Source organism: Ranitomeya imitator, chromosome 1 (genome assembly GCF_032444005.1).
Source record: "Ranitomeya imitator isolate aRanImi1 chromosome 1, aRanImi1.pri, whole genome shotgun sequence".
NCBI classification, from domain to species: Eukaryota; Metazoa; Chordata; class Amphibia; order Anura; family Dendrobatidae; genus Ranitomeya; species Ranitomeya imitator.
The window spans coordinates 695,231,709-695,256,184 of record NC_091282.1 but is presented as its reverse complement, the minus strand read 5'-3'; the positions used below and the strand labels follow the sequence as shown (position 1 = coordinate 695,256,184).

The 24,476-nt window shown below is 44.7% G+C and overlaps 1 protein-coding gene across 2 annotated transcripts in view; it reads left to right on the top strand.

Annotated features, from left to right (window-relative positions):
• The first annotated feature begins 509 nt into the window (after positions 1 to 509).
• Positions 510 to 24,476, top strand: part of TRAPPC6B (trafficking protein particle complex subunit 6B) — a 43,804-nt gene continuing 19,837 nt past the window's right edge. For both annotated transcript variants that reach the window (XM_069730715.1, XM_069730722.1), the window contains exons 1-4: positions 510 to 709; positions 4,254 to 4,321; positions 8,334 to 8,451; positions 10,115 to 10,198. In XM_069730715.1, the coding sequence (XP_069586816.1) occupies positions 614 to 709; positions 4,254 to 4,321; positions 8,334 to 8,451; positions 10,115 to 10,198 (366 nt within the window). In that variant the 5' untranslated portion in view covers positions 510 to 613. The remainder of the gene's footprint in view (positions 710 to 4,253; positions 4,322 to 8,333; positions 8,452 to 10,114; positions 10,199 to 24,476) is intronic.

Genomic DNA, 24,476 nt, shown 5'->3' with positions numbered 1-24,476 from the left:
AAATGTTATTTATTAACTATTTTGTGTCACATAACTCTCTGGTTTAACAGAATAAAAATTCAAAATGTGAAAATTGCGAAATTTTCAAAATTTTCGCCAAATTTCCGTTTTTATCACAAATAAACGCAGAATTTATTGACCTAAATTTACCACTAACATGAAGCCCAATATGTCACGAAAAAACAATCTCAGAACCGCTAGGATCCGTTGAAGCGTTCCTGAGTTATTACCTCATAAAGGGACACTGGTCAGAATTGCAAAAAACGGCCAGGTCATTAAGGTCAAAATAGGCTGGGTCATGAAGGGGTTAAAAAAAAACTGGGTGCTTTTTAGCATTATTTACAGTTCCCAGGGTGCTGCAAAAAGCTGTAAGCAATCATAACATGCTGAGAGTTGTAGTCCCACTCCAAGTAGCTTCAGACAAGACACCAGCAGCCGCCTCCTAGTCATGTGACTGTGATGTCATCAGAGCTCTCACTGCCCTCTAGTGGAATGTGTGAGCCACTGCACAGGATGTCAGGCTGATGCCAGTCAGTGTCAGGGCTGAGGGCAGTGCTGGGCATTTATCTGCGGCACCCTCAGTGCCAGTGTTGCTGGGCAGCTGGCAGCAGTCATGAGTAAGCAGGATCTGGCAGATGAGGCTCTGTTCCTGCTGCTGCACAATGAGATCGTGTCCTGTGTGTACAAGTCCTCGGAGCAGGGGGATGTGGTGAGTGACAGCAGCAGCCATGGCTGTGGCAGTGGTGGCCTCTCTGCAGCAGGCATGGCAGTGGATCACATACACATTGCTGCAGTGTTTGCCATTCTGGAGTCTGGGAAAGCAGAGTGACACAGGAGGCTTGACAGCTGCCATATTGGTTGGCATTCATCTTTCATAGCTCCAATGTCATTATTTCTTATGGAGTCTATAGCTTGATGTGTTGCATGTTTGCTTCAGTGTATCTATTGCTGTTTGCTCTAATGTGAACGTGTCCCTTTAAGGTTGGATTCCAGTGATTGACATTTACGGCACAAAGTTAGGTTATTTTCCTGCAGTGTATTTTTATTGGAACAGATCCGCTGCAAAGAAGTGAAAAACGAAAAGTGCACGTCAAATTCCAATGGAATCCGCTCTATAACTAGGCATGGATTAATCAAAAAGTGCAAGAGAAAATCTTCAGGAAAAAGATTATTTCAAAACTGCTGCAGGAAAAGACAAATTGTCCCAAAATGCAGTGTTTCGTGAAGCAGTTTTGGACACACCAGTGTGAACATAGCTTTAGGCAACAGTGTTCTGTGTTTTTACCAGTGACTCTAAGGCCTCATTCAGACATCATATTTTCGTGCACGGTTGCTATACGTGGTCTTCATTGGTGGCACTCGTACCTGTGATTAGTCTATGGGGCCATTCACATGTCCGTGACTTTTCGCAGATCGAGTGGTCTGCGGAAAATCCAAGAGATGTCTTTAATTTTGATCGGAGGGTCGGCTCACAATTGGCAATGCAAGTCTATGGGTACGGGTACGCTTCATTTTACTTACATATTTCCCCCATAGACTTGCATTAGATGCAGAAAATCCACCGCAGTGCACGGACTGCTGGGCGGTTCATGTATTTCTATGCAGCTGTCACGCTCGGATCGGGAGAGCCGCCGGCCAGTCCGGGCATTGCGTCCTGATCTCCGTCCGATTTATACAGCCGTCTGACTGCGCCTCTTTTGGTTTTTCATGATCTTGTTCTGCCTTATGTTTTTTTTACAGAAGGAAAATGTACTGATTGTGCAAAAAAAAAAAAAAAAACAAGACATGTCACTGTTTAATCATAAATATTTTTATTGGTTTTTGGAATAAAAAGGTATCAGGGAGGGGATACAGAAAGATGAGGAGTCAATCAGAAGGGGACATTATAACTATTACTACAACAACTTAAAAAAAAGCATTAAACTCCCTACAACAAGATATTAATAAAGATTCAAATAAAATGGATTGGGCAGGTAGGAGAAGGGAAAACATGTCTGACTTTGATCCAAAGAAAGGAATCCACCAGAAGGTAAAATTCCAATATTTTTTATTTTGTTGTGCAAGAACACAGAGCTATGGTGTGGGATCAAGTTAATGACAGGAGAGCGACAAATTAAGGGCATTTCGACCCGTCCACTGTCTTTATCGTAGAGTTGCTGAGTTCGGTGAGCAGGGCAGAAGATATAAAGTATGTGCTCATAGCACTATGGTGAAGGCTGAAGACGTTTTGACTTACCCTGAGTTTTTATAATGTTTTTGATCCAAGTTGTAGATTAAATTGGGTCATTCAAATCAATGGATCATTAAAAAACCCAAAACAGCACTCAGATGTCATCTGTGTTTCACCCACTTTCAGCTTTTTCAGGGCTTGGAAAATGTTTGTTTTCAGTACAAGGAGAATATGTTCTACGTGGTCCACACGCAGATCAGAAATAGCTGAAAAATAGTTTTCCATTAATGTGATGGATCTTTTTTTTTTTTTTCCTCATGCAAGTCTGAATGAGGCTTTACCACACAGGGAGGAACAATGAAGCTGCAGCAGAGCCAAACTAATTCTTTGGCACCTTCATTCTGGAGATTAGAGGGTGTCTTAACAGTTGGACTACGACAGATGGAAAACTGATGTCACAAGCAATTTTTTTGCTGTTATTTTCTATGTGGAGTCTAACGGAGTAATGGAAACAACCGTTTTCCTCACACAGACATTCATGCCAGTTGTCAGAAAACCCTCTAAGGGCTCTTTCACAGGTCCTTGTCTCTGGTACTTGTGGTAACAGTTTTCACACGTACCAGAGACACTGACACACGTAGACACATTGCGATCTACTTTGCGGGGCTCATGTCCATGTGTTTCCACGGACCGTTTGACCTACACGTAGGCATGTCCGTTTTTTACTGGCAGCAAAACGTCATGCACATGGATGACACACTGGTATGTCATCTGTGTGACACGTCCCGGCGATCAGCACGAGGAGGGAAGAATTAGGAGAGTTGTCTTCAAATGAGAACAATGACAGCAGGCGGCGGCTGATGAGACTATTACTCACCCACTGCCTGCGCTATAAATAAATTAATGAAAAATCCAGCGTGGGTTCCCCTCTATTTTCTATAACCAGCCAGGCAAAACTCACAGCTGTGGGCTGCATCCATCAGCTGTCAGTGTTAGCAAGGCTGGTTATCAGGAATAGAGGGGTCCCCACACTGTTATTTTAAATAAATAATTTTAAAAAACGATGTGGGGTCCACCCCATTTTTGACAACCAGCCTTACTAAAGCAGACAGATGGGAGCTGGTATTCTCAGGCTGGTAAGGGGCCATGAATATTGGCCCCCAGAGCCTAAAAATAGCAGCCCACAGCTGCCCAGAAAAGGCGCATCTATTAGATGCGCCAATTCTGGCACTTTGCCCGGCTCTTCCCACTTTCCCTGGAGCGTTGGCAAATGAGGTTCATATTTTTGGGATTGATGTCACCTTTGTATTGTCAGGTGACATCAAGACCACGGATTACTAATAGAGAGATGTCTATAAGACTCCTATCCATTACTAATCCTATAGTTGTTTGGTAAATAAAGACACAGCCAGAATAAAGTCTTTTATTAAAAATAAAACAAAACACAGTTTCCCATTTTTATTTAAAAATAACAAACAGTTAGGTGAGTATAACGCCTATTCCACTGAAGCCCTCGTTCTCCTGTAATAAAACTAAAATAAAAAAACAGCAATATCCCTCACCTGTCTTACATTCTGTCCTATGCTGTAATCCATGTCTGAGGGATAAACAGTTTTCAACCTTGATGGTGCCTAGATGCAACCGTCCAGGCTGAGAACCACTGGTGAATGAGCTGCTGTGAGCGCAGCATCATTGACCAGCGGTGACATCATTGTGGTTACCTCCGGTCAGTGAGGCTGCATTTCCAGCCGGGCTCAACTGCGGTGACCTCAGCACCGTGGAGAAAAGTCAGTGATGAGGTCACCGCAGTTCAGCTCAGTGACTTCACTGCAGATCACGATGAGAAATTCATCTGCTGTGAACTGGCCTAAGGCCGTACTCGCATATCGGTGTTTTGCAGCTCTTTTTCCATTTTTATTTGCAATTATTAAGATAGGAATTTGGCCTTGTTTATTCTTTTTAATTGTTGGATGCCAAAAGCAGCCTCCCTTTATTGAATATGTTTTGGAGATCTGTTTTTTTTCTTGCTTCTTATCAGACGTTTCTTGAAGTATTTTGAATAATGTCTTCATGTCTTTTACAGGAAAATGGAAGGTGCATTACGAAGTTGGAAAACATGGGTTTTCGAGTAGGACAAGGGCTAATAGAAAGGTAAACTCTTCCGAATAGTTGCCGAGTAAAACTTGTTTTTAATTGTTTAGTATTTGTTGCTCTTTATTTACTTTTTTTTTTTGCCCTGTGTTAAAGGGGATTTGATATCTCATGAAGTAATGACATTTTATTATAATATGCAATCACTTTAACACAGATCCTGAGAAAAATGAGACTGCAATGCTAGCGTCCCGTATTTTTCCCCTGTACGGCCACCGCTTGCCATGTAAATGTGCATAAAAAGACAGTGTGGGCCCATTCAGGTTAAATGGGGCCTGCTCAATTTTTTTGCAACACAAAGTAGCAAGGGGTGACAATGTACAAGGAAATGCGACCCACCACTGTATCCCCTTCATTATCAGAGGGGGTTCCAAAGGTCAGATCCCCCACCAATCATAAATTGATGACAGCCTAGCTAATAGGAATACTCAACATTATTCTGAGCTTTGGAAAATTGAACTCTATGAAACTTTTTTGAATTGAAAAGCGAATATGAAGTATTAACACTTGCATTAGCGCAAAACGGGCAGTTGCAATTTAAGGCTACGTTCACACTAGCGTTCGGCTAGTGTGCGTCGCTCTAGCGTCGGGCGACGCAGTGGCGACGCACGCGTCATGCGCCCCTATGTTTAACATGGGGGACGCATGCGTTTTTGCTTGTTGCGTTTTCCGACACGTGCGTCTTTTTTGACGCTAGCGTCGGACCAAGAAAACGCAACAAGTTGCATTTTTCTTGCGTCCGATTTTCGTCAAAAAACGACGCACGCGTCGAAAAACGCAGCGTTTTTGCGTGCGTTTGCACGCGTTTTTCGGTGCGTTGTGCTGCACATGGAGGGGTGACATGGTACTGCACATGGGGGGGTGACATGGTACTGCACATGGGGGGTGACATGGTGCTGCATATGGGGAGGCTATGGGGGCGACATGCACAGTATACAGGGAGGCTGTGTGGGGCTCATGCAGTGTATATGGGGAGGCTGTGTGGGGCTCATGCCGTATATGGGGAGGTTGTGTGGGGCTCATGTCGTATATGGGGAGGTTGTGTGACTCATGCAGTATATAGGAAGGCTGTGTGGGGCTCATACTGTATATAGGGAGGCTGTGTGGGGCTCATGCTGTATATAGGGAGGCTGTGTGGGCCTCATGCTGTATATAGGGAGGCTGTGTGGGGCTCATGCTGTATATAGGGAGGCTATGTGGGGCTCATGCTGTATATAGGGAGGCTGTGTGAGGCTCATGCTGTATATGGGGAGGCTGTGTGGGGCTCATGCTGTATATAGGAAGGCTGTGTGGGGCTCATGCTGTATATAGGGAGGCTATGTGGGGCTCATGCTGTATATAGGGAGGCTGTGTGAGGCTCATGCTGTATATGGGGAGGCTGTGTGGGGCTCATGCTGTATATAGGAAGGCTGTGTGGGGCTCATGCTGTATATAGGGAGGCTGTGTGGGGCTCATGCTGTATATAGGGAGGCTGTGTGGGGCTCATGCTGTATATAGGGAGGCTGTGTGGGGCTCATGCTGTATATAGGGAGGCTGTGTGGGGCTCATGCTGTATATAGGGAGGCTGTGTGGGGCTCATGCTGTATATAGGGAGGCTGTGTGGGGCTCATGCTGTATATAGGGAGGCTGTGTGGGCCTCATGCTGTATATAGGGAGGCTGTGTGGGGCTCATGCTGTATATAGGGAGGCTATGTGGGGCTCATGCTGTATATAGGGAGGCTGTGTGAGGCTCATGCTGTATATGGGGAGGCTGTGTGGGGCTCATGCTGTATATAGGAAGGCTGTGTGGGGCTCATGCTGTATATAGGGAGGCTATGTGGGGCTCATGCTGTATATAGGGAGGCTGTGTGAGGCTCATGCTGTATATGGGGAGGCTGTGTGGGGCTCATGCTGTATATAGGAAGGCTGTGTGGGGCTCATGCTGTATATAGGGAGGCTGTGTGGGGCTCATGCTGTATATAGGGAGGCTGTGTGGGGCTCATGCTGTATATAGGGAGGCTGTGTGGGGCTCATGCTGTATATAGGGAGGCTGTGTGGGGCTCATGCTGTATATAGGGAGGCTGTGTGGGGCTCATGCTGTATATAGGGAGGCTGTGTGGGGCTCATGCTGTATATAGGGAGGCTGTGTGGGGCTCATGCTGTATATAGGGAGGCTGTGTGGGGCTCATGCTGTATATAGGGAGGCTGTGTGAGGCTCATGCTGTATATAGGAAGGCTGTGTGGGGCTCATGCTGTATATAGGGAGGCTGTGTGGGGCTCATGCTGTATATGGGGGAGGCTGTGTGGGGCTCATGCTGTATATAGGGAGGCTGTGTGGGGCTCATGCTTTTTATGGGGAGGCTGTGTGGGGCTCATGCTGTATATGGGGGCTGTGTGGGGCTCATGCTGCATATAAGGGGCTGTTGGGGGGCTCATACGATATGCAGAAGGGTCTGTACTCGGGTTCAAACAATATAAAGGGGGATGTCAGCATACTTAATTCTGCTCAATATTAAGGTATACAATTAATATTAATAAAAAATTATCAATAATATAATTATAATATATTGATATTAATATTGAGCAGAATTAATTTCGGCCTATTAGTTGGGCCATCCACAACAGTCACGGTCTCTCATGTGGCCCCTCGGGAAAATTAATTGCCCACCCCTGTAGTAGATGACTGATATTGAGCTATGGATTTATGAGAAAGACACAAAATGGCCTTAGGCTACTTTCACACTAGCGTCGTACTCGGCCCGTCGCAGTGCGTCGGGCCGACGTACCGACGCTAGCAGTGAATGCGCCGCACAACGGGGGTAGCGGATGCATTTTTCCAGCGCATCCACGCGCGGTCGGAACTGGCGGACACAACGCTGCAAAAAAGTTACATGTAACGTTTTTTGCAGCCGACGATCCGCCACAACACGGCGCAACCGTCGCACGACGGTTGCAACGTGTGGCAATGCGACGCTAATGCAAGTCAATGGATAAAAAACGCATCCTGCAAGCACTTTTGCAGGATGCGTTTTTTCTACAAAACGATGCATAGAGACGTGCAGTGCACGACGCTAGTGTGAAAGTAGCCTTAAAGGATTTTCTGATAACTAAAAATTCCAGTAAATTGTTCCAAAAGGGGGAAAAAAAGCATAAACACCATAATAAGTGATATAATATTGATCGTCGGGGTTCATAAACCTTTCTGCTTCTGTAACCCCATCTAACGCAAAAGTCTAGAAAAGCTTAGTTGTAAGAGCTCTGGAGGCCGATTTGGCAGCCCCCATTGATCTTTTTATCCTGTTTATTAGGTATGTTCACATGTGGTGTTTTTGCACCTTTTTTATGCATTTTTTTTCTCTGGTGTAAAAATCATTTTTCCTGATTAGATTTGAGCTCTGCATCATTTTTGAAAATCTACAGCGTGCCAATTCTTTCAGCATTTTTTGCAGCATTTTTTTTACCCATTGAGGGCTAGGAGAAATGGCAAAAATACTGTAAAAAAACTCCATAGTGTAATATTTGTTTCTGCGTTCTTGCAGGGTTTTTGATGAATAAAACTCACTTTATTACCATGTACTGTATATAAATCACACAAATAATGCCCCTGAAAAAGATCACCCAAAAAAACAGCAATGTTTTATATGCAGCATTTTCTTTTTACTGCCAAGGGTAAGGCTATGTGCACACGTTGCTGATTTTTCTGCGGATCCGCAGCGGATTTGACGCTGCGGATTTGCAGCAGTTTTCCATGCGGTGTACAGAACCATGTAAACCTATGGAAAACAAAATCCGCTGTGCACATGCTGTGGAAAATTCCACGCATAATTGCTGCGGATTATTTTCCGCAGCATGTCAATTCTTTGTGCAGATTCTGCAGCGTTTTACACCTATTCCTTAATAGGAATCCACAGGTGTAAAAACGTAGGTGAATTCTGCACAAAATCCACGGTTAATCCACAGGTAAAACAGCTCCTCTGTCTAATAATAAAAGTAAAGGCAATTTAGTTGTTTTTTTTTTTTTAAACGTTTGTAGATTTACCAAGGATACGGCGAGGTTCAAAGATGAATTAGATATTATGAAATTTGTCTGCAAAGATTTTTGGACAACGGTGTTCAAGAAACAAATCGACAACCTGCGGACCAATCACCAGGTAACCTCCCGGCGTATGTGCTGTCATCGTGCAGTTTACTTTTCCATAGGTATTCAGGTCTGTTTGCTGTGTTATGCGTGCACATACATTGTGTGAGTGCCTGGCACTGGTAAATACACAGATGGTCTGTGTATCTGTTTCCATGTTTTCCCAGCGTTGGGCATTGTATAGAAGACATTAGCAGTGATTTGTAAGTCATTCTAATGTGAGTATAGTTTTTTCTTTTTTTTTTCTTTTAATATACTTTAAAAAGTGGGATTGTTAAATAGCGGGCAATCCCTTTAAAGTGAACCTGTCAGCAGGTATTTGCTATTTAATCTGAGTGCAATATAATATACAGCTAGTGAGACTGATGGTCACTTTTATTAGATTTAGTGTAGCTTCAGTGTTTTATCAGCAGGAGATTATCACCAGAGGACTATAGCTCTTGTGCACAGGAGTCCAGTTAATCTGTGTAACCTCACCCCCCACCAATGATTGGCAGCTCGTGTACAACCGGGTGTGGGCGGGGTTATGTACAGCTCAACATTCTAAGGATTTCTACATCTACAACAAGGATTCTATATCAAAACTACAGCAAACAGCCCAGTAAGTCAAACATTGTTGGAATCGGGCTATCTTGCCCTATATTATCCTGCACTCAGATTACATAGCAAAAACTTTCTGACATATTCCCTTTAATTCAGCAAAAAGGGGTGTTTGCGCTTAGTAGTTGTGATTTTTTTTTTTTTTTTTATATTTGTTTTTTATTCTGGTTTGGCAATTTTTTTCTCAAAATGTCCATATCAACTTTATATATATGAAAATAAATCATATAACCGTTTGGGGGATGCGTTTTTCTCTTTTTTGTGTTTTTGTTTTTTTTCACAATTACTCTTCATTTAATGTTCAGTAGAACCATACACGCTCAAAATGTTAATATTGGTCCACGTCCTTAAAGGGAACCTGTCACCCCGAAAATCGCGGGTGAGGTAAGCCCACCGGCATCAGGGGCTTATCTACAGCATTCTGTAATGCTGTAGATAAGCCCCCGATGTTACCTGAAAGAGGAGAAAAAGAGGTTATATTATACTCACCCAGGGGCGGTTCTGCTCCGATGGGTGTCTCTGGTCCGCTGCGGCGCCTCCCATCTTCATTACAAGACATCCTCTTCTGATCTTCAGCCACGGCTCCGGCGCAGGCGTACTTTGTCTGCCCTGTTGAGGGCAGAGCAAAGTACTGCAGTGCGCAGGCGCCGGGCCTCTCTGACCTTTCCCGATGCCTGCGCACTGCAGTACTATCCTCTGCCCTCAACAGGGCAGACAAAGTACGCCTGCGCCGGAGCCGTGGCTGAAGATCAGAAGAGGACGTCTTGGAATGAAGATGGGAGGTGCCGCAGCGGACCAGAGACACCCATCGCAGCGGGACCGCCCGCCCAGGTGAGTATAATCTAACGTCTTTTTCTCATCTTTCAGGTAACATCGGGGGCTTACCTACAGCATTACAGAATGCTGTAGATAAGCCCCTGATGCCGGTGGGCTTACCTCACCATCGATTTTGGGGGTGACAGGTTCCCTTTAATTGTTTCCTCCACGTTTGCAGCATTTATACATCTTTACGTGTTGACTCTTCTATTAAATTTATGCACTAATTTATTTATTTATTTTATTCTCTCGTTACATAGGGTATTTATGTGCTCCAGGACAACAAATTCCGGCTTATCACTCAAATGTCTGCAGGGAAACAGTATTTGGAACATGCTCCTAAGGTAATAATACTCCAGATCTTGTAACATATTTGCTATAAAAATGAACTTGGCACATTTAATTACCAATTTGGTAACATGAGATTATAACAGTGATGCAATGAAAGGATATATGTATAGGTGGTCACACTCCACCGCTCTCTATGAGGGAACCTTTCTCAGCGCCTATTTCACTCCTCTCCTCTAAATCAGAAGCTCATCCGTTTCATATCTTCTACCATGTTACACGGATCATTGGATTTGTTTAGATGCTGCAGGTGTATATACTGTAGATAGAGCGATATAGCTGAAATAACTTACCCAAGCAGAGAATTACTGGCTGAAACAAGCGTGGTGTCTCTACTGTTAATTTTGTACTAAAGTCCTGCGATCACATCAAAATCTGCACTAAAGCAATAGCAAGACAAGGATAAGGGATAGGCAGTTGCATATGGCGCTGGATTGAAAAGAGAGCACTTTCAACTTCCAATTGGGTTTGGGAACAATGAGACTTCTGCTGTTCGACAGGTAACCAATATAACTAATTACAGTCATGGCTGAAAATGTTGGCACCCTTGAAATTGTTACAAAATATGAAGTCTTTCTCCTAGAAATTTATTGGAATTACACGTTTTGTTATACACATGTTTATTTCATTTGTGTGTATTGGAACAGAACAAAAAAAGGAAAATTGGCCATCATTTCACACAAAACCCCAAAAATTGGCCGGAAAAAATTGTCACCTTTCCAAAATTGTGGGTAAACCGCTTTGCTTCAAGCATGTGATACCCATTCAAATGCATCCGTGGCAAGTGACAGGTGTGGGCAATATAAAAATCACACCTGAAACCAGATAAAAAGGGGAGAAGTTGACTCAATCTTTGCATTGCTTGTGCCACACTAAGCATGGAGAACAGAAAGAGAAGAGAACTGCCTGAGAACTTGAAAACCAAAATTGGTGAAAATGATCAACGGTCTCAAGGTTACAAGTTCATCTCCAGAGATCTTGATGTTCTTTTGTTCACGGTGCGCAATATAATCAAGAAGTTTACAACCCATGGTACCGTAGTTAATCTCCCTGGTCAACAGAGAAAAATTGATGAAAGGTTGCAGCACCGGATAGTCCAGATGGTGGATAAGCAGTCCCAATCAAGTTCCAAAGAAATTCAATCTGTCCTGCACACTGAGTGTGCATCCGTGTCAGCGGGAACTGTCCGTCTAGATTTGAATGAAATGAAACGCTATGGCAAGAGACCCTGGAGGACCCCACTGCTAACATATAGACATAAAAAACTAGACAGTAGTTTGCCAAATGTACATGAGTAAGCCAAAATACTTCTGGGAAAGGGTCTTGTGGACAGATGAGACCAAGATAGAGAGCTTTTTGGTAAAGCACATCATGCTGCTGTTTACTAATAACGGAATGAGGTTTACAAAAAAGAACACAGTACCTACAGTCAACTATGGTGGTGGTTGAAATGTTTTGGGGCTGTTTTGCTGCTTTTGGCACTGGATGCCTTGATTTTGTGACATCTAAAGATTACCAAAGGATTTTGGGTTGCAATGTAGTTCCCAGTGTCAGAAAGCTGGGGTTGTGTCCTAGGTCATGGGTCTTCCAGCAGGACAATAGCCCCAAACATACTTCAAGAAGCACCCAGAAATGGATGGAAACATATAAATGGAGAGTTCTGAAGAGGCCAGCAATGAGTCCGGATCTAAATTTCATTGGAACACTTGTGGAGAGATCATAAAGGTGCTGTTGGTAGAAAGCACCTTCAGATATGAGAGACCTGGGGCGGTTTACAAAGGAAGAGTGGTCCAAAATTCCAGATCAGAGGTGTAAGAAGCTTGTTGCTGGTTATAGGAAGCAATTGATTGCAGTTATTTATTCCAAAGGGTGTTCAACCAAATATTAAGTTGATGGTGCCAACATTTTTTTTTTGGCCCATTTTTGGGGTTTTGTGTGAAATTATGTCCAATTTGCCTTTTTTACTCAGTCTTTTTGTGTTGCTCCAATACACACAAAGGAAATAAACGTGTATAACAAAACGTGTGTAATTGCAATAATTTTGTGGAAGAAATGCTTCATTTTCTAGAACAATTTCAAGGGTTACAACACTTTCGGCCACAAGTGTATTGCAAGCGGTAATGGGGTTTGAGAGGGCAATCTGAAACCTTGGCTTTGGGCACCAAAGTCCCATTCACACTATCCGGAATTAATGTGAACTTTTGTGCAGATTCCATACTGAAATCCACTTCAGATCCACCATAAATTTGCCTCCAGTGTAAGTGAATGGGGTTTCCACAGCTTCATTTCAACACACCTGAAAATAAATAAGTAGAATTATATCTATTGTTCTAGATTCTGTTCGACATGTGTCCATTTAGATTAGACTATTAGCAGAAGGCTAAAACTCATGGCTACCCACATCGAGTGTCAGCCTTGGATTTTTCACTCATAAATACACAGTGAATATGCACTAGGCCAGTGTTCCCCAACTCCAGTCCTCAAGAGCCACCAACAGGTCGTGTTTTTAGGATTTCCTTAGTATGGCCCAGGTGATGGAATTGATGCCTGTCTAGATTATGGAGTTCTCACCTGGGCATTACTAAGGAAATCTTGAAAACATTACCCGCTGGTGGCTCTTGAGGACCGAACTTGGGGAACACTGCACTAGGCAAATCCAACATGTGAACACACCCTAAGGGCTCTATGACACATCCTGATATTACCGGTACAAGAAAAAAACACTACTGCAGATATCAGTGTACGTGTGTGTAATACTTGTGGCATACATGTGGGAACCATGTGCCACATCAGTACAACACGCACCGGCACCTGGGAATTTCTCACGGTGATCTGCACTGAGGGCATGCAGCCTCGGTGACCCATCTTATAGACGCTTCTCCATTACTAATCCAGGGGGTGATGTCACCAGACAATACAGAGGTGACATCAAGCCTACAAATATTACTCTATCTTGCCACCGCCACAGGGCAAGTGTGAAGCCCGGGCAAATTTCCAGAATTGGCGCATCTAATAGATGAGTCTTTTCTAGGCGGCTGCCATTCATAGGTGGGGGGTGGGACAATATCCTTGGCCCCTTACCAGCCTGAGAATACGAGTCCCCTGGGGTGTGGCCTGCCAGCCTATGGAGATGGATGCTTGATCCAGGAGCTCCACAGCGCAGTACCATAAACCAGCTCTACACGGCTTCATATCGACTTGTTTACCCACCCAGACCTGTGTGAGTACCTTGTGCCTGTAATTCCCAGGGGGAAACCCCACAAATCGACTGTGCCAGCTAAACTTACTGACTTTTATCCGAGGGACAAACCAGCTTCCCCCTCCAGTAAAATGGCCCTGCCATCCTCTGCAGCTGCCTCCCACACATCTGGCTCCTCACCCTGTGAATCTGCACAGAAAGGAAGCTCCTCTGATATGCCCCTCACAGAACAAACAATGCAGAGATTGCTATCTTCACTAAGAGCATCCTTTCAAGAACATTTGAGGGACATGGTAAAACACATTCAGGAGACATTCAGGAGCTGGGGGAGCGAACCTCACAGAAGATAAAATGGCACAGTTTACAGAATCACACAATGCACTCATAGATGCTAATGCAGTACTAGAGGAAGAGGTCTTTCGCCTGAGTAAAAAACTCTGATCAAGAGGACAGAGCAAGGCGTAATAATGTTAAAGTCAGGGGTATTCCTGAAGCCATTGCTGACAAAGATCTGCATGATTACTTTCAAAAGTTGCTAAAGTGGGCGCTGCCTGGCTGGGATACTAGGGATCTTATTGTGGACAGGATACACAGGGTCCCAAAGCCCAAAAATATAGACCCAGCTCTCCCATGTGATACATTTTGAAGGATTCATTTTTTTCCGGCTAAAGATGGATTCATGCAGAAATTCAAGCAGAATCATCCACCTCCAGACCCTTTCCAGGACCTGAAAATCTTCCCTGATTTGTCTGCTGCTACCCTGGCCAAAAGGTGGGAATTTGCGGGGCTGTCTTGGATCCTCCGTGAATACAATATTCAGTACCGGTGGGGATTTCCAGTTAAAATGGTGGTCACCCACGATGAGAGTCTACACATATGCCACTCTCCTTTGCAGCTGGAGAAACTAATGAAAGGATGGAAACTAATAGCTCCCCAAGCCCCTTCAATGGTGAGGCCTGGTCTGGGTCATTCACAGAAAAAGCTCTCTCCTAACTGGTATAAGGCTTGAACTTAAGAGTATACAGTAGGTCCTGTGCTGTTCTTTCCAATCCTGGGTTAAGATAGTATAACCCTCTTGCATGCTCATGGATCTAGAGCATGTCATTCAGCCATGGCTTATGTGGTCCTGGTTGAACTTGTAGTGTTTTTGTGTTCCCTTCCTGTTGGACGTTGTGAGCAACAGAAGTTAAGCTAATGTACTTTGGATTTTTTATATGAGTATTAAATTCCTGAGAATGTGAAGGGATTTAATTATCCCATGAAGATAACTTGAACCCCTTTACCCTCAAGGGTGGTTTGCACGTTAATGACCGGGCCAATTTTTACAATTCTGACCACTGTCCCTTTATGAGGTTATAACTCTGGAACGCTTCAACGGATCCCGGTGATTCTGACACTGTTTTCTCGTGACATATTGTACTTCATGAAAGTGGTAAAATTTCTTTTATATTACTTGCGTTTATTTGTGAAAAAAATGGAAATTTGGAGTAAATATTGAAAATTTCGCAATTTTCTAACTTTTGAATTTTTATGCCCTTAAATCGAAGAGATATGTCACACAAAATACTTAATAAGTAACATTTCCCACATGTCTACTTTACATCAGCACAATTTTGGAAAAAAGTTTTTTTTTGTTACGGAGTTATAAGGGTTAAAATTTGACCAGCAATTTCTCATTTTTACAACACCATTTTTTTTTTAGGGACCACATCTCATTTGAAGTCATTTTGAGGGGTCTATATGATAGAAAATACCCAAGTGTGACACCATTCTAATAACTGCACCCCTCAAGGTGCTCAAAACCACATTAAAGAAGATTATTAACCCTTCAGGTGTTTCACAGGAATTTTTGGAATGTTTAAAAAAAATGAACATTTTAATTTTTTTTCACAAAAAATTTACTTCAGCTCCTATTTGTTTTATTTTACCAAGAATAACAGGAGAAATTGGACCACAAAAGTTGTTGTACAATTTGTCCTGAGTACGCTGATACCCCATATGTGGGGGTAAACCACTGTTTGGGCGCATTGCAGAGCTTGGAAGGGACGGAGAGCCATTTGACTTTTCAATGCAAAATTGACTGGAATTGAGATGGGACGCCATATCGCGTTTGGAGAGCCCTTGATGTGCCTAAACATTGAAACCCCCCACAAGTGATACGATTTTGGAAAGTACACCCCCTAAGGAACTCATCTAGATGTGTGGTGAGCACTTTGACCCACCAAGTGCTTCACAGAAGTTTATAATGCTGAGCTGTAAAGATAAAAAATCATTTTTTTTCACAAAATGATCTTTTCGCCCCCAATTTTTTATTTTTCTAAGGGTAAGAGAAGAAATTGGACCCCAAAAGTTGTTATGCAATTTGTTCTGAGTACGCTGATACCCCATATGAGGGGGGAACCAACGTGTGGGCGCATGGCAGAGCTCGGAAGGGAAGGAGCGCTGTTTGGAATGCAGGCTTAGATGGATTGGTCTGCAGGCGTCACATTGCATTTGCAGAGCTCCTAATGTACCTAAACAGTAGAAATCCCCCACAAGTGACCCCATATTGGAAACTAGACCGCCCAAGGAACTTATCTAGATGTGTTGTGAGAACTTTGAACCCCCAAATGTTTTACTACAGTTAATAACGCAGAGCCGTGAAAATAAAAAATCTTTTTTTCTTCCACAAAAATTATATTTTAGCCCCCAGTTTTGTATTTTCCCAAGGGTAACAGGAGAAATTGGACCCCAAAAGTTGTTGTCCAATGTGTGCTGTGTACGCTGATACCCCAAATGTTGGGGTAAACCCCTGTTTGGGCGCACGGGAGAGCTCGGAAGGGAAGGAGCACTGTTTTACTTTTTCAACGCAGAATTGGCTGGAATTGAGATCGGACGCCATGTAGCGTTTGAAGAGCCCCTGATGTGTCTAAACAGTGGAAACCCCCAATTATAACTGAAACCCTAATCCAAACACACCCCTAACCCTAATCCCAACAGTAACCCTAACCACACCCCTAACCCTGACACACCCCTATCCCTAATCCCAACCGTAAATGTAATCCTAACCCTAATTTTAGCCCCAACCCTAACTGTAGTCCTAGCCCCAACCCTAACCCTAGCCCCCAACCCTAACTTTAGCCCTAACCCTAACCCTAATGGGAAAATGGAAATAAATACATTTTTTTACATTTTATTATTTTTTCCTAACTAAGGGGGTGACAAAGGGGGGTTTGATTTACTTTTATAGTGGGTTTTTTAGCAGATTTTTATGATTGGCAGCTGTCACACACTAAAAGACGCTTTTTATTCCAAAAAATAGTTTTTATGTCTCCACATTTTGAGAGCTATAATTTTTCCACATTTTGGTCCACAGAGTCATGTGAGGTCTTGTTTTTTGTGGGACGAGTTGACGTTTTTATTGGAACCATTTTCGGGCACGTTACATTTTTTGATCAGTTTTTATTCCAATTTTTGTGAGTCAGAATGACCAAAAACCAGCTATTCATGCATTTCTTTTGGGGGGGGGGCGTTTATACCGTTCCGCGTTTGGTAAAATTGATAAAGCAGTTTTATTCTTCGGGTCAGTAAGATTACAGCGGTACCTCATTTATATCTTTTTTTTTTAATATATTTTGGCGCTTTTATACGATAATTATTTTTTATATAAAATAGTTTTTATTTTTGCATTGCTTTATTCTGAGGACTATAACTTTTTTATTTTTTCGCTGATGACGCTGCATGGCAGCTCGTTTTTTGCGGGAGAAGATGACGTTTTCAGCGGTACCATGGATATCTATATCCTTTTTTTAATTGCGTGTTATTCCACCTTTTGTTCGGCGGTATGATAATAAAGCGTTGTTTTTTGCCTCGTTTTTTTTTTTGTGTGACTGTGTTCACTGAAGGGGTTAACGAGTGGGACAGTTTTATAAGTCGGGTCGTTACGGACGCGGCGATACTAAATATGTGTGTGTATGTGTGTTTATTGTTTGTTTGTTTTTATTTAGATAAAGAAATGTATTTATTGGAACAATATTTTTTTTCTTTATTTAGGAATTTTTTTTTTTTTTTTACACATGTAAAGATTTTTTTTTTTTTTTTTTTGCTTTTTTACATTGACCCAGGGGAGACATCACACTATAGTGTCAGATCGCTGATCTGACACTTTGCACAGCACTGTGTCAGATCAGCGATCTGACATGCACTGCTCCTGGCTTACCAGCGCCTGCTCTGAGCAGGCGCTTGCAAGCCACCTCCCTGCAGAACCCGGAAGCAGCCCCGCGGCCATTTTGGATCCGGGGCCTGCAGGGAGAAGGAGGTAGGAGACCGTCGGAGCAACGCAATCACATCGCGTTGCTCCGAGGGTCTCAGGGAAGCACGCAGGGAGCCCCCTCCCTGCGCGATGCTTCCCTATGCCACCGGAACGCTGCGATCATGTTTGATCGCAGTGTGCTGGGGGTTGATGTGCCAGATGTCAGCTGTGATAGTCAGCTGACACCCGGCCGCGATCGGCTGCGCTCCCCCCGTGAGCGTGGCCGATCGCATATGACGTACTATCCCGTCGGTGGTAATACGGGCCCACCCCACCTCGACGGGATAGTATGTCTAATGTTAGAAAGGGGTTAATGCGGAAAGAGATTTTGACCTCCAATTGTGACCTCGTTTGCATTCAAGAGACTCACTTGCTGGAGTCAGACAAATGGCGAGTGAAACACCCGCAATTCTCTCAATTACTATTTGCAAATGATCTTAAAAAGAAAGGTGGAGTTTGTATATGCGTAAAGAACACGGTTACTTTTAAGGTGATTAACCTTTATAAAGACCCTGGCGGGCGTTTTTTTTATTGTGGTATGCACCTTAAAGGGCTCGCCCTACACGATAACCAATGTATAGTGCCCAAACTATGGTCAATTGTCTTTCATTCGTGGTGTTTTGTTAAAAGTCAAAGAGATAGCTCAGGACTTTGAAATTATCTGCGGGGACTTTAATATTCCGGCTTCTTCAGAGATGGATACCTCTTCTAAAAAGCCAGCCCGCAGGATGGACTTGGGTTTATTAATCTCTGAATTGCATCTCCATGACATATGGAGATATCTTCATGCTTCAGAAAGATTTTACTTTCTTTTCTCCTAGACACAAATTGTATGGCAGAATTGATATGTTTTTGGTAAATAATCGCTCTGTCGCTAACTGCATATCTTCATCTATAGGACCAATTACTTGGTCCGACCATGCCCCAATTTCCCTGGAGATTTCTGATCACTGCTCTCTGAATTGCTCCCCATTCTGGAAACTGAACTCCCGTGTTATTACTAAATCATGGGACAATCTCTGAGATTACAAAAACTCTAACAGATTACTTCCAGGAAAATGACAATGGTGAAGTAAGGCTACGTTCACATTAGCGTTGTGCGCCGCTGCGTCGGCGACGCAACGCACGCAAAAACGCAGCAAAACGCATGCAAAAACGCTGCGTTTTGCGACGCATGCGTCGTTTTTTGCCGAAATTTGGACGCAAGAAAAATGCAACTTGTTGCGTTTTCTTGGTCCGACGTTTGCGGCAAACAAGACGCATGCGTCGCACAACGCAACAAACAAAAACGCATGTGTCCCCCATGTTAAATATAGGGACGCATGCGTCGCCGCTGCGTCGCCCGACGCAAACTAGCATAACGCTAGTGTGAACGTAGCCTAAATGAGGAGACATTGTGCTCTTCGCACAAATCTGTGATTCGGGGTCAACTCATAAAAATCGCTTCCTATCAGAAAAAAGTGAGAGATAAAGAGCGATCTGATCTCATTGCTCAAATTCAAAAACTAGAGGAGGTAAATAAAAAGTCTCCCACAGTTAAAACTTCAATCAAGATCTGTTATCTTAGATCTCGGGTATGTGCACACGTCAGGATTTCTTGCAGAAATTTTCCTGACAAAAACTGGACATTTCTGCCAGAAATCTGCATGCGTTTTTGGTGCGTTTTTGGTGCGTTTTTGGTGCGTTTTTGGTGCGTTTTTTCCCAAATGCATAGAATTGCGGGAAAAACGCAGAAAATCCGCAAAAATAATGAACATGCTCATTTTTTTTTTACCGCGATGCGTTTTTATCCATGTGCATAAAACATGCAGAATGCATTCTAAATGATAGAATGCATAATGTATGCGTTTTTAATGAGTTTTTATAGCGTTTTTAGCGCGAAAAAACACGAAAAAAACGCGAAAAAACCTGAACGTGTGCACATGGCCTTAGACTCCGTTCCCATTTAATCAGCCAATATGACTTTAAAAAATCAAAACTATCCTTCTATGCCAGTGTTCCCCAACTCCGGTCCTCAAGAGCCACCAACGGGTCATGTTTTCAGTATTTCCTTAGTATTGCCCAGGTGATAATTCCATCACCTGGACAGGCAAGCATTCAATGAGCTGTGCAATACTAAGGAAATCCTCAAAACATGACCTGTTGGTGGCTCTTGAGGACCGGACTTGGGGAACACTGTTCTGTGCGATGGGGGACAGAGCTAGCACACTTTTAGCTAGATGAGTGAAGAAACAACAAATTAAATGTAAAATAGAATTTCTTAAAGGTCCCAATAATTCCCTCATCAGGAACCCTATAGAAATTGCAAATCCCTTCACTAACTATTATTAGTCACTATATAACTTAAAATATGATCTGAGGCCACAACCCTCCTCCTCACATATTCAGGAATTTTTAGATAGTGTTAACCTTCCCTGGGTTTCCCCTTCACAATTTAATAACCTTAATTTGCCCTTTAATATTGCAGAAATTCATCAGGTTATTCGTCCTAGTAAACCTAATTTGGCGGCGGGTCCCAATTACCTTCCTAATGAATATTATAGGACCTTGGCACAGGTGCTTGCCCCTTTTTTGCTTAGGACATCTTCTGGCATGGAGCTCAGTCAATCGCTCCCTCCAATCTTGAAGCCACTATTGGGACCCTACCAAAGCCTGGAAAGCCGGCTGATACCCCTGGCAATTTCAGACCAATTCCATTACTGAACTGCGATTTGAAACTATATGCCTATATTGATAGCTATCAGACTACACACAGTTCTGCCTTGGCTAATCTCTGCAGATCAGGTCTGGTTTGTCCCCAGCCACCAGGCTAGGGATGGTACTAGACAAATGGTGGACCTTGTGGGGGTGGAGGCGCACTTCAGGACCCTCAGTGTACTCCTGTCACTAACAGGACATAAACCAATCCTTTTAACTATGGAGGCAATGGTTGGAGTCTTGAGACAGGAAGTAATAAACTAGCTGAATATCCCCTGTCTGATCTGTCGATTAGGTCAGTCAAACCTCATATACCCTATCTATAATATAACGCTGGGAGCGTCACTCTGTCCGAAGCCTTAATAGACTGCACAGGCGCGACGCTCCTAGCGTTACATTATAGAAAAAATGCCGCCGAGAGCAGGGGGTCGGGAGCACGGGGACGCCGTCTACATATGTGCGCCCTGATTATGCAAATAATCCGCCGCCATAGTAAGTTTTTACTTACGCTATTCGTTACGGGCGCCATTGTCTTGCTCTTCCTGGTGCCGGAATCGGCGCCTGCGCAGTCCGCGCTTTCTGGCGCCATTTTCTTGAAGACACACTGCTGTGTGTCTTCAAGAAAATGGCGCCTGAAAGCGCGTGCTGCGCAGGCGCCGATTCCGGCACCAGGAAGAGCAAGACAATGGCGCCCGTAACGAATAGCGTAAGTAAAACCTTGCTGTGCCATGAGGCTGTGGCACTTCATGCCATAGCAATTTGTTACTTACGCCATTCCTTTCCGGCGCCATTGTCTTGCTCCTCCCGGTGCCGGAATCGGCGCCTGCGCAGTCCGCGCTTACCGGCTCCATTTTCTTGAAGACACACAGCAGTGTGTCTTCAAGAAAATGGCGCCGGAAAGCGCGGACTGCGCAGGCGCCGATTCCGCACCGGGAGGAGCAAGACAATGGCGCCGGAAAAGAATCAGGTAGCGTAAGTAACAAATTGCTGTGCCATGAGGCTGTGGCACTTCATGCCACAGCTATTTGTTACTTACGCCACCTGATGGGGGTCATAAACCTTTATGGAGCAGCGTATGGGGCATATGGATGGGAGCAGCACATGACAGAACGGGGGCGCAGGATGGGAGCAGCACATGACAGAACGGGGGTGCAGGATGGCAGCAGCACATGTCAGAACGGGGGCGCAGGATGGCAGCAGCACATGACAGAACGGGGGTGCAGGATGGCAGCAGCACATGACAGAACGGGGGTGCAGGATGGAAGCAGCACATGACAGAACGGGGGTGCAGGATGGCAGCAGCACATGACAGAACGGGGGTGCAGGATGGAAGCAGCACATGACAGAACGGGGGTGCAGGATGGGAGCAGCACATGACAGAACGGGGGCGCAGGATGGCAGCAGCTGTTATGAGAGGCAATTCAGTATCACAATGGACATGGAGGTCAGAGCACATACAGTGATCTGACAATAACCCAAAATAATAGAACGAGCTCTGAGACGTGGGAACTCTGCAGACCGCAATCCCTGATCCTCTCCAAACACAACTAGAGGCAGCCGTGGATTGCGCCTAACGCTACCTATGCAACTCGGCACAGCCTGAGAAACTAACTAGCCTGAAGATAGAAAAAATAAGCCTACCTTGCCTCAGAGAAATACCCCAAAGGAAAAGGCAGCCCCCCACATATAATGACTGTGACTAAGATGAAAAGACAAACGTAGGGATGAAATAGATTCAGCAAAGTGAGGCCCGATATTCTAGACAGAACGAGGATAGGAAAGATAACTTTGCGGTCTACACAAAACCCTAAAGAAAACCACGCAAAGGGGCAAAAAGACCCTCCGTACCGAACTAACGGCACGGAGGTACACCCTTTGCGTCCCAGAGCTTCCAGCAAAACAAATAGACAAGCTGGACAGAAAAAATAGCAACAAATAGCAAAGAAGCACTTAGCTATGCAGAGCAGCAGGCCACAGGAATGATCCAGAGAAACACAAGTCCAACACTGGAACATTGACAGGAAGCATGAATCAAAGCATTAGGTGGGGTTAAGTAGAGAAGCACCTAATGACCTCACCAGATCACCTGAGGGAGGAAACTCAGAAGCAGCAGTACCAGTTTCCTCCACAAACGGAAGCTCCCAGAGAGAATCAGCCGAAGTACCACTTGTGACCACAGGAGGGAGCTCTGCCACAGAATTACAACAAGCAGCACATGATAGAACGGGGGTGCAGGATGGAAGCAGCACATGACAGAATGGGGGTGCAGGATGGGAGCAGCACATGACAGAACGGGGGCGCAGAATGGCAGTAGCACATGACAGAACGGGGGTGCAGGATGGAAGCAGCGCATGACAGAACGGGGGCGCAGGATGGGAGCAGCACATGACAGAACGGGGGCGCAGGATGGGAGCAGCACATGACAGAACGGGGGCGCAGAATGGGAGTAGCACATAACAGGATGGGGATGCAGGATGGGAGCAGCCAGTGACAGAATGGAGGCGCAGGATGGGTGCAGCACATGTCAGAATGGAGGCGCAGGATGGGTGCAGCACATGTCAGAATGGGGGCGCAGGATGGGAGCAGCACATGTCAGAATGGGGGCGCAGGATGGGAGCAGCACATGTCAGAATGGGGGCGCAGGATGGGAGCAGCACATGACAGAATGGGGGCGCAGGATGGGTGCAGCACATGACAGGATGGGGACGCAGGATGGAGCAGCACATGACAGGATGGGGGCGCAGGATGGGAGCAGCACATGACAGAATGGGGGTGCAGGATGGGTGCAGCACATGACAGGATGGGGACGCAGGATGGAGCAGCACATGACAGGATGGGGGCGCAGGATGGAGCAGCTCATGACAGGATGGGGACGCAGTATGGAGCAGCACATGACAGGATGGGGACGCAGGATGGAGCAGCACATACCAGGATGGAGACCATATACCAATATAAATGCTCGCCACCCGGGCGTAGAACGGGTTCAATAGCTAGTCTAAGTATGTCAAGATGGGAGGCTGCTGGTATTAAATCATTGGGAGATCTTATAGATGACTTTGGCTTAATTCCATAAAATGATATCCTGACTTCTCATCCATCCCTGAGGGGGGCCTTTTATCAATACCTTCAAGTTAGTCATTTGGTTTACACTGGGCTTACTCATTGGACTTTACCTTCGACTTCTTCCCTGAAAAAATCAGTTTTCTCCTCTGGCAGAGAAAACTCCAGATTATCTCCTTTTTATAAGATGCTCATTCATCCCCCCTTGGAGAGAGCACTCCCATCTACTATATAATTGTCTAAGGGTCACTTCCGTCTGTCCTTCTGTCTGTCCCGGTTATTCATTCGCTGATTGGCCTCGCCAACTGCCTGTTATGGCTGCCGTGACCAATCAGCGATGGGCACAGTCCGGAAGAAAATGGCCGCTCCTTACTCCCCGCAGTCAGGGCCTGTCGCCCGCATACTCCCCTCCGGTCACCGCTAACACAGGGTTAATGCCGGCGGTAATGGACCGCGTTATGCCGTGGGTAATGCACTCCGTTACCGCCGCTATTAACCCTGTGTGTCCCCAACTTTTTACTATTGATGCTGCCTATGCAGCATCAATAGTAAAAAATGTAATGTTAAAAATAATAATAATTAAAAAAAAAACTGCTTTACTCACCCTCCGTAGTTGCTCGCGCCGGCCGCCATTTTCTGTTGCAGGTTCCGGTGGCAAAGATGGTATGGGAGAAGGACCTACCATGACATCACGGTCATGTGACCGCGACGTCATCACACGCCCTGAGCGAGAAGGACCTGCCATGACGTCACGATCATGTGACCGCGACATCATCACAGGTTTTGCGCTCATACCAACCCTGGGACCGGAAGCTGCCGTGGACTACAAGGGGCCCTCGGAAAGGTGAGTATATGTTTATTTTTTAAACTGTGACAAACCTGGCTGGTCAATATACTACGTAGCTGGGCAATATACTACGTGGCTCTGTGCTGTATACTACATGACTGGCCAATATACTACGTGGCTCTGTGCTGTATACTACTTCGCTGTGCAATATACTACGTGACTCTGTGCTGTATACTACGT